The 11177-nt window shown below is 35.2% G+C and overlaps 1 protein-coding gene and 1 long non-coding RNA gene across 2 annotated transcripts; both read right to left on the bottom strand.

Annotated features, from left to right (window-relative positions):
• Positions 1 to 5913: 5913 nt before the first annotated feature.
• Positions 5914 to 6693, bottom strand: LOC104244350 (uncharacterized). Its single transcript, XR_715478.1, has 2 exons — positions 6396 to 6693; positions 5914 to 6223 (listed from the first exon to the last, which is right to left on the bottom strand). It is a non-coding gene; the product is annotated as an uncharacterized lncRNA (long non-coding RNA).
• Positions 6694 to 7203: 510 nt separating this feature from the next.
• LOC104244349 (protein HYPER-SENSITIVITY-RELATED 4-like) lies at positions 7204 to 10660 on the bottom strand. The gene is made up of 3 exons (XM_009799764.2): positions 10277 to 10660; positions 9074 to 9751; positions 7204 to 7821 (listed from the first exon to the last, which is right to left on the bottom strand). The coding sequence occupies exons 1-3, from the start codon at positions 10616 to 10618 to the stop codon at positions 7363 to 7365; spliced, it is 1479 nt and encodes a 492-aa protein (XP_009798066.1). The 5' UTR covers positions 10619 to 10660; the 3' UTR covers positions 7204 to 7362.
• Between the last annotated feature and the right edge of the window lie 517 nt (positions 10661 to 11177).

Here is an 11177-nt window from a genome sequence, read left to right as displayed (position 1 = left end):
TCCAAGCGTGGTGTGTGTTCCTCCACTTGAATTCTCCTTCAAAGTATGTTAGATCCCAGGGTCTAAGGTATGTCAAAAGTCCCCCAAAATAATGTTTTACATGTATTTATACCAAGTAGGGTGGGACCCAAACGAAACCACCTTCTCCTACGTGAAATAGAATTGTTACTCTGTAAACATTGCACAGGCACACCGCATGGGGTGTAGCGCCATGCGGGGTGGTAGTGGGCTTTATTAGAGAGTGTGCAAAATTGATAGCAACAGAAAATGGGCAGCCGCGGCACGCCATGCACCTCCCCACGCGCTGCCTCTGTGGTGGATTCTCAGAGCTAGGATTTTTCCTTGGTTTTTGACATCCGGATGTGGTTCTCGACCCCTGAACGCTATCCGGATTAATACCTTGGGCTTTTACTCAGACTTCAAAGTTCCAAATAGCTCAATTTCATTCCGTAACATCTACATAACTCGGAATCACTCATACAAGGTATAAAATACATAATTAGTGCAAAACGCTAGCGATTAAATCTCAATGCGATAAGCGACTAAAATACATAATTATAGCCTACCATCAATACCCCACACTTAAACCATAGCTCATACTCGAACAATCAACTACACTTTATATAGACACGATATTTTTAAACAATTCTCCTAACTCGTCACACCAAGAATATTTAAAATAGACTAAGCACAAGAGTGCAACATCTTTACCTCAAGATTTGACTCACAAGTACCACACATTGTTCACACTCACTCACTTACTCTAACATAAAGGTCAATGACATTACCTCTCCTTCATGAATCAAGTGCCTTGTCACGATAAAAGAGAGTAGTTCCACACACAATAAAATTTAAGAACAATTAGGAACTCAAGATAGAAAGAATTCACTCACTCTTAGAAATAACATTCATATGATGCACAAGGTGCACCATAGGCTTGCTCGTAGTTTACTACTATACTAATCGAGTTCATTAAGTGTACAATCAAGTAGAACTTTAATTGGTTGTAATGTAGGCTGCGGGACGGGTAAGATACTTTTAGATATAAGAGTGACTACACTTCCCTAAGCACTTTAATACATACACTTTAATATTTAAAACCCCACACTTATGTCAAACTATAACTCTACCTTCACATCAATGTATATTAACTCTCTACTTCTTTAAGCACAATTACATCAAGAGTTACCATTATCAAGGAATATTTTCACAACAGTACAACTATTTTTCTTTCTTTTTCAATTCAAGTGGCTCTTACTTTTTCAAAACAGTGCACCTTTCTCCTTATTTCATTAGTTCCACTCAAAAGCCAAACCAATCAACCCACACTTTTACTTTTACAAAGTTCATAACAATTCAAGTGCTCATGAGAGATGAAAAGGTTCAAACAGATAGTTAATTCAAATTAATGGATAAGGCTTGTAATGTGATTGGCAAAGAAACAGGATTACAGGCTCAAAGGGTTAACTACGATACATAACAATTAGGCGGGTAAGTTATATATGTATGAATCAACAAAGAAATGCCTATATCATTTTCAAGACTGAACAAAACTACTATTTTGCTTTGCAAATACATGGGCCAAGTTCTAGACATCAATTAGAATGTATAGAATAACACACAAACCTTACATACACATGGCACATAACTCATTCAGGATATCAAGACACTCTAGTCAAAGTAGTTGAGCAAAGTTAAGATCATACAATTTAAGGTACTTATACAAGAGTAAAAAACTGAGCCTAAGCGTTACCACCAAAGTACTCACTCTCAAGGCATAACAAAGTCAAGAGATATTGATTTAATTCCAATCACAACACAATGGCTCCTACTTCTAAAAAATAAAACTAACTACACCCGGTTCAAATAAACCCTTGAAAAAGACGGCGACACAAAGAAAAATCGAAGGGTAATTGCTACACTACCTACAAAGAAAATCTTTTTGTCCTTTTTCTTTCAACTTAAATCCCTCAAGAAAATTGTCTAAGAGATCCATCATCGGGAAAAGTCTCAATTTTCTGATTGTGTTTTTAAACAAAAACTGCTACACTAAAATGGGTACTATAACTAAGCTAAGATAGCATAGAAAATCACTCAGACAATCTCTTCACCCCACACTTCAAATTTTTGCAATGTCCTCAATGCACACTATAAATAACAAGAGGATAAAGGAGACTCCCTGGTAAGCCAAAGGCCGAAGAATTAGTAGCTCACAGGATACTCAAAATTCTCCTGATTGTTATCCTTTGTGTGGGCACCCCACACTTAGTTCTCACCATTTAGCTCACTTTTTCACTCTTCCAATGGCTTTTCTTCCTATGATTATAATCCTACAAAAGAAAAATAGACATTACACAAATACTATAATACAAATAAAAATAACAGAAAACAGTAAAGCTGGGTTGCCTCCCAACAAGTACTTAATTTAACGTCGCAATATGGCACCATCACTTTTACCACTTTTCCTTCCATTTTATGGATAGGAATTACGCCCTCAATTTTGCATCAATTTTTCTGTGACGTTCATGGGGCGGTGGTGTGAAAATATAGGAATCAAGCACTAAATATCGCATCTTGCAATTCTTGGCTCTTAAGTGGGGGATGTCATTTTGTCTCCTTGGCATCACAAATTTCATAATGTATGCACTTTGTTCCCCATTCATTGACTCCTCCATAGGCTCGAGTAGATCAATTCTTGTGTCACCAACCAAGCACAATGTTTAAAAATGGTTAGAATGAGGTCCAATGCGCTCCAACTCTAGAGTCGCTTCATTTTTGACATCCTCACTTTTGCACACTTCGTCAACCTTGACATCATTAATAATATTTTAGTTGAATGATTGGAACTCCAATTTTTGCTCCATAAGCTGACCAGTATCCACAACAATTGGTTGTAAGGCATCAGACGCCTCAACATTTTTATTCAATTTAGCCTGCAAGTCATGGATATCTGAACCAAATTGGTCTATCTCTTCCCTAAGCTCAGTTCTTCCTTCTATCAGTTGTTACTGTCATATTTGAAAGACCATCACGAAGAAACTCATGAGATTTTATCAGTTGAGCTTGTTCCTCTAGCCAAGATTGTCACTATATCTGCTGCTTCAAAATTATCTTTTGGTGGGAACTCACTCTCTTTAGCCACTTCGTCCGCCTCGGCCTTCATTCTCATGATTGCTGCACTAATTCCTTGTATAGCCTTTGGTTTTCATCTCATTGCTCGGCTACTTGCCTTATCATGTCCATAATACGGGCAACATGCTCTACATCCTCCACTTCATTGCCCCTATCAAACTCATAAACATTATTAGAAATATCATAATAAGGGATCAGAGAAGGGTAAAAAGAATTAGGACAACCATCTCAATGACCACCTTGAGAACCACACACCTTACAAAAATTCCACTCATAAGATTGAGATTCACAATTTTGTCACAAGTGTGGTCCTCCACAATATAGATAGGGATCACAAAAATAAGAATAACCAATATTTGACCAATTCTCATTCCAAGATGCTACGTCAACAAAGATAATTAAATATTAAACTAAACTAAAATTTTAAAACTCGAATAGATAAAAATGAAAAGTCTAATATAGAAAAACAGTTGATTTCTAAGTCCCCGGCACCGACGCCAAAAATTTGTTACTCTCAGTGCACAAGCAAGTATATGTGATCGACAAGTAATATAGGGTTGTAAGTCCAGCTATAGTACCTACAGGAACTTGTAAATAACTATTAATTAAATTAGACTCAAATAATTAATCTATTCAAGTGACTCCTAAAGTATGAATAATTGACTACAACTAATCTAGAGTAGCAAACTAAGAAATTAAAGAAACAAGGTGGCGAAATTTTAGAGACGAATTCAATGGGAGAAAATATTCCAGAGCTACGGGTTAGCTAACAATTCCGTTGAGTTTTCTACTTAAATCGTCTAATTAATTTATCTGGTTTATTGGTTGACATGGTCAATATTACTCGTAGTCTTCTCCCAAAGTACTACTCGCCTACTCAAGCTAACCTAACGCCTATATTACCATGGAATTAGGATTAACAAGAACGCATTAATAATTTTCGTATAATAACCAAGCAAGGCAATTAGGTATATTCCTATCCTAACCGCAAATCCGTTCCCGATGCTCGAGTTCAAGATCTCGCTTTACTCAATCTTATTTGCAATCTAGAATTCCCTCTCTTGAGTTCAATCCTAGATTCGTAGATAGTATTCAATTGGTGATCAAGCAATCAAATAATTAAGCGCAAGATTGAATAAATAAACCAATGTGATAAAATAATAAGAATAATTCAAGCTTCAAACCACGACATTCATGTGGCACCAAAAACTCTAGAAAATAAACTATGAGATTAAAGGAAAAGAAGAGAAGAAAAACTAGTTAGAAGCCTCCTCCAAGTGTGGTGTGTATTCCTCCGCGTGAATTCTCCTTCAAAATATGTTAGATCCCTAGGTGTAAAGTATGTCAAAAGTCCCCCAAAATAATATTTTACATGTATTTATACCAAGTAGGGTCGGACCCAAACGAAACCACCTTCTCCTACGCGAAATAGGATTGTTACTCTGTAAAAATTACACAAGTGCACCGCCTGGGGCGACACGCCACGTGGGGTGGTAGTGGGCTTTATGAGAGAGCGTGCAAAATTAACAGCAGCAGAAAATGAGTAGCCGCCACGTGTGGTGGATTCTCAGAACTAGGCTTTTTTCTTGGTTTTTGACATCCGGATGTGGTTCTCGACCCCCGAACGCGATCCCGACTTAATCCCTTTGACTTTTACCCAGAATTCAAAGCTCCAAATAGCACAATTTCATTCCGTAATATCTACATAGCTCGGAATCACTTTTACACAGCATAAAATACATAATTAGTGTAAAACACTAGCAATTAAAGCTTAAACTCAATTAAAATACAGTAAATTAGAGTGCGATAAGCAACTAAAATACGTAATTATAATCTATCATCACTATTTTATTGGAAATTTAGTTTTATAGTCCATAGAAATGTTATTTTGGTTATATAAATTTTATCAGTGATCAGTAAAAAATAACTTGGAAATCTAAAAATAAAATATATAAAATCTTTGTATAATCATTTTCTTTTCAGTTAATTATAATCGTTCACTAATCAATAGTATTCTTGAATGGACACACCTTTTTCATCTATTTATTATAAAACTATCTTTTAATCATGATTAAATGATAAATAGACCATAATTTGTATATAATAATATACTACTATAATTTATTAGATAGGTTCCTTTGTATAGACAAAATTAAAAGGGAAAAGGGTGTCATATTTTGGAGTATTCAAATCGAACCGGAAAACCATACCAAATTGAGAAGTCAAAGCAAACCGATTAAAAAACCTGACTAGGTTTAATTTGATTTGATTTAGTATTGAGAAAAAAAAATTAAAACCAAACTGACATAATATATAAGTTTTATATATACTTTTAAGACCTTATATAGAATTTTCTTTTAAAAATATCTAAAAATATTTGGGATCTCATATGTGATGTAATATTTAACAGAAATATGAAGTGCTCCATTTATTTTTACTTTAAATAATGGGTTGTGTCATCAATTTCTTATCAAGTGTTATTGAAATGTGTCAATCTTTTTGTTCTTCCATATTCATATGTCAAGCTCTATTAAATTCTTATATATTTTTCTAATTGGTATTTCAATAATTTAAAGTTAATTAGAATATATTATTATTTAGGTATCATATTAATTATTATGTTTACTTATTAAATTCAATAAATTTTAAAAGTGTACATTAATGAAAAATTATTGTTAGATGACTAAGAAAATAACCATCATGTGTTACTAAGAAAATTCTCCCAAAAGAGTATTTTTATAGATCATATGCTTATCACTTTTACTTTTTTATTTGACGAAATAAATAAAGGCCCCTTTCACAAACGAAATACCTCTAGCTTCCCAAATGTCCAACTAGACACTTCCACTTGATATATATGTGTGCCATTTAAACACATTTAGCTGATGTGGCATATGCGTGATAGCTAGCAAAATTGTGAGAGCGTGAACTCATTTTTTCAGACTATTTTTTTTAAAAAAAAGAAATATTTTTTCTATTAGTCTCTTTTTCACTTTACAGTCACCTCCATTACCGACCACCATTCACGGCAGCTTCATCTACGCCCCTTCAACCTGCAGCCCCTTCAACCACTACTGACAACAATACCTTCCTTCCAATTGAAACACATAAACAACAACCAATTACTTGAATCGGCCAAACAATAATTTTAAGGAAAAAAATTACACACAAAAAGAAAAGAATAAATTAGAGAAAGAAAAGTGATACAAGTCCAAATTCATAATAAAAAAATGACAGAGAGAGAGGATGGAAGATTCCAATACAATTGAATCTTTCAAATTTTTCCAGCGATAAGCTTTTCCGGCGAGAGAGGCCACAGGATGAGAATTTTCGGCGAGGTCCGAGGTTGACTGGGTTATTCGCTTGGCTATATTATGTTTTTTCATATTTGTATTAGTTTTAAGAAAAGGTTTTCGATTTAATTTCTGAATATGGATAGGATAGGTTTTGGGTAGAAGGTGTGTCGGAGAAGAAGGTGGGAACTGGGAAGGGGAAGTGAAAGGGGTTTGGCGGAAAAGACTTAGGTTTGTTTGGAGGGAGGATGGTTTTGGAAAAAGGGAAATGGGGGATCGGGAATTGCAAATGGGTTTGTTTGGGTTTTTCTTTTGTTTTTATTTTTTAGTTTATTGAATTTCTTTTTAAATTATTGTTTACCATTTTAATTCAACTTCAATTTCTTTCGGTATGCCGCTTCGCAACAAGGAGCGAAAGAACCAAGTTTCTGTGGTGATATCAGAACTTGCACCTATTTGTATCTATTTAGTGATCAGTCCGCTAGTTTCTTTGCTCCCACTCGGTCTTCTTTATTTACGGTTAGCGATTTCATTTCAATCATGTGATCCGTTGAACGAAGGTGTCCAAATGACACACATATATATTCGGTAGAAGTGTCTAGTTGGACATTTGGAAAATGGAGGTGTTCAGCTGATCGTTAGTGACAACTTAAAGGGGTCCTTTATGTATTTCGTCTTTTTATTTTTACTAAACATATAATGTATTTACTTATAAAAATTTTAACAAAGTAAGATTGAAATAATATTCATGTAACAAAAAACACGATAGTACCGAACCAATCCAAATCGATATAATTGGTTTGGTTTGGTTTGGTTTTGATAAAAATCAATCAACCTGGTCCATGTACCCCTAATCATCATATTTCATAATATGCATTTAACATATAATAACACAACAATTCATTTCTATGTGTTTCTAACTTTCCCCATTTGGTAATCAATTTTCTTCCTCCCTTTCTTTAATCCCATTTTCAACACTTTCCTTCTTCTCATTAACAGACTCTACTTGAGTTATTTCCACTTTCTTAGCCTTAGCCTCTTCCTTCTCTTTTCTCTTTGCATTTAGAAAATTAATTAACCCTTTAAGGGAATGCTCAATCTCATCTTCCTTCAACAGCTGCTCTGCCACTTCTGCAGGCGTCACCATTGCTATGTCAATTATTTCCTCAATTTCTTTGAAAAGTTTGTGCTCTTTAATCCCAAGGTAATTGGAAGCAAGAAGCTTAAAACCACAAGGTGTGCAATATGCCATATGAATGTGTACGTCCATTCTACCAGGCCGTAACAGTGCAGGGTCGAGTTTTTCTATGTGATTTGTTGTGAAAATTATGATTCTTTCATCACCACAACTTGACCATAATCCATCAATAAAATTCAGTAAACCAGATAATGTCACCTGCAATACAAAAAATATTATTAGTAAGGGAAAGTATTACATTACACTAATACCAAATCCAAATTTTCCCAATATTTTACTCATAAGACTGTTCGGGGTCGTTTGGTAGGGTGTATAAGAATAGTAATGAATATGGTGTATTAGTAACGTATGTTAGGATTAGTTATACTAGATTATTTCTTATCCACTGTTTAATTTAGTGTATTAAAAGTAATATGCATTGCATAGGGCTGTATATATGCTTATCTATTTACTAAAAAATATCGTATTACTAATGTCATGGTTTGTTATGTATTGGTTATATATGGGATAATACCAAATAGGGTGTATAACCAATACATAGGTTGAAAATACTACCAAACAAGGGATTAATAATACTAAAGCTAATACATATATTACTTTCCCCTAATATATAAGGTGTTTGGTTTGCGATAAATAATAAATAAAAAGAGAAAAAAGAAAATTAATTCCATTTCGACAAAAGAACCACACCCAAGTTCCACAGCTTGTGGTTCACTATCCGAATTATGATTTTTCTACCCTAGAGGGAAAGGTATTTTCCTTTTGGGCTGGCTGTGCGCGATAAGGGACTCGAACCCCTGGCACCATAGTTCATAGCCACGTTTTCTAATCCTCTGAGCTACAGGTCCTACCCCTTCTTCACTGGATCTGTTCCCGGGGGTGCAAATTGGAGAGTGTTTTGATTTAAAAGGAGGTATTTACGACGTCAATTTGAATTAGTCGGATTAGTAGATTTCGGATCACATATAGTTCACTATTAATTATGATCATGATTTTCCTACTCCCAAAGGGAAAAGTACTTCCCTTTTGGGCCGGTTGTGGGTGAGGGATTTGAACCCTCGACACTGTGGTTCGTAGCAACGTGCTCTAATCCCCTGAGCTATAGGCCCCACCCCAAGTCTCCACCGGATCTATTTCGGGGAGTACAAATTGAAGAGTGTTTTGATTTAAAAGGAGACAGTGGCGGATGCAGTATAGAACTACTGGATTCAACTGAACCTAGTACTTTCAACGCGGAGCATAAATTTATGTATAAAAAAATACTAAAATTACAATAAATAGTAGATATGAACCCATAACTTTAAATGTTGAACCCATAGAACTAAAATTCTAGATCCGCCTTTGAAAGGAGATATTTGCGATGCCAATTGTAGATTTCGGATATCAACATGGTTAAATAATTTTTTTATTTAAAAAACAGTAGGATAGGAGATAGAAAATAAACATTAACCTTGCTTTCTTGCTGATGAAAACCATGTGAAGTAGCAGCAACAGCTCGATTAGCCAAATTATCTTGCAAGTCAATGGTACAGTCAATGTCCTCTACCACCAAAATAGACTTATTAGCTGTGGCAACCAACAACTTCCTTAAGTCTGAGTTCCTCCTCAGCTCAGTCAACTCCAAATCATATATATCAAAGTTCAAATAATTAGCCATTGCAGCAATCAAACTTGATTTCCCAGTCCCTGGAGGACCAAACAATAAATACCCTCTTTTCCATGCTTTCCCTACTTTCCTATAATACTCTTTCCTCTTCACAAATCTCTCCAAATCTTTCAAAATCATGTCTTTTTGGTCTAATTCCATTGCAATTGTCTCAAAAATTGCTGGATGATCAAGATTTACTGGCTTCCACATGTTATGTAAATTGTATATGTTCTCATAATCTACAGTGTGAATCTTGATAGTCTTGTTTTCATGTTTTTGTAATTTTGCTTCTTTTATTATGTAAGGCAAGTAAGAATTAAGGGCAAGGTCTTTGTTTTTGTTGTGAAATGTTAGCTCAAAGGACCTTACTTCTGATTTTAGAGTGGAATTCATGTCTCTTGGATTATAGAAGTGTTTAGCCTCTGTTTGTATGCAGAGCCAAATCCACTTGAATTTCTGTCCATTATAAATATCTGTCACCTGTTACAATAAAACTTTAAGGTAAAAATCATCATTTTCACAATATCTATTATGTCAAATTATCAAAAAGACAAATTAAATGCCATGCCTGACGTCGTGCCATAGTGGGCTACTACGCCCGATGTCATGCCATAGTGGCCTGCCATGGCCAACGTCGTCTCATAGACATAGGCATGTTGTGGCCGACCTCGTGCCATAGTGGCATGCCATGGCTTACCTCGTGCCATAGTGGCATGCCACGACCGACCTGGAAGCTTACCTGAATTCATGAAAACAAATGATCTTCCAAACGAAGATAGTATAATATTTTAGAGAAGGTGACTCTCTCTTTCCAACAATGGTATATTAAGAAAAAAATCATATGTCTGATTTGGAGACTGTCACCCTATTTATAATTGCACGTAGTTTCTTTATTTCTAGCCTATCATTAAATTAGAAATTATATAACATATTTACACATTAAAATACACACTTTATTATAGATACTAAATGCAATTATCATTATATATATGTGTAAGACATCACCTCCTCATTACGTTCCATCGCAATGTTGAAATTCTTCTCCTTCTCAGGCTTACTGATTTTGAGTCGATGAGTGTTAGGGGATAACTTGTTACCCAAATAGATTTCAGCAGCTTCATAAATTTCATTGTTGACCAAGCCATCAAATTCGTCAATTACCATTGTGAGCTCATTTGAGAATTTGGTGAATATATTTTTAAGTCCAAAAAATATATATTCATGGAATTCTGGTGGGATATAATCATGGACTATTGTACGTACCAACATGGCTGTTGCAGCAACAGAGCCTACTGTTGATAAAACAGTCTTGGCCAAAGCAATTTTTGATTCTGCTGAAGACGACATTTTTTTTAAATTATAAAGAGGGATTTTTTGCTAGTTGGTATTCAAGATTTTGGTATTGCAAATGACTAAACGAGGAACAAGATAAATTTATAGGAAAAGTATGTGAAGAAAAGATTGGAAGAAGAAGCAGGAAAATTGGAGCAAGACTTACTATTGTAGTAGTTGGAATTGACCAACCACCAAAGGATGTGGTCCAGTGAATGAGATTGGTCCTCCCTTAACTAGAGATTTCGGATTCGAGCCATGGGTATGGAAAAATCCTTGGTAGGGAGCGCTTCCCCCGAATGGGGCCCTACGCGGCGCGGATCCGAATATAGTCGGGCTCCAATACAAGTACAGGATACTGGATGGGAAACAAAAAAAAGTTGGAATTGACTATGTAGACTTTGAAAACATCTTTGAAACTTTCCATGTTTCCACAAGAATTTCCTTTACAATTAAAGATGTCAGTGGTTACTGCTTACAGTTATATATCTTCTTAATACTTTAACTACAATATCTTCCAAGGACGTATAGGTGCCCGGGAACAACAGTATAGATGTCAATGCATTAGAGTAGA

This window comes from Nicotiana sylvestris, chromosome 9 (genome assembly GCF_000393655.2).
Source record: "Nicotiana sylvestris chromosome 9, ASM39365v2, whole genome shotgun sequence".
Taxonomy (NCBI): Eukaryota; Viridiplantae; Streptophyta; class Magnoliopsida; order Solanales; family Solanaceae; genus Nicotiana; species Nicotiana sylvestris.
The sequence above is the reverse complement of the archived record's forward strand: the minus strand, read 5'-3'. Positions and strand labels throughout refer to the sequence as shown.

What these genes read in the sequence shown, in the direction of transcription:
- LOC104244349 (XM_009799764.2), bottom strand. Translation starts at nt 10,618, where the DNA reads ATGTCGTCTTCAGCAGAATCAAAAATTGCTTTGGCCAAGACTGTTTTA. An exon ending in CGATGGAACGTAATGAGGAG is followed by an intron (nt 9,752 to 10,276) that starts GTGATGTCTTAC and finishes TTATTGTAACAG; the next exon opens with GTGACAGATATTTATAATGG. An exon ending in TTCATCAGCAAGAAAGCAAG is followed by an intron (nt 7,822 to 9,073) that starts GTTAATGTTTAT and finishes TTTGTATTGCAG; the next exon opens with GTGACATTATCTGGTTTACT.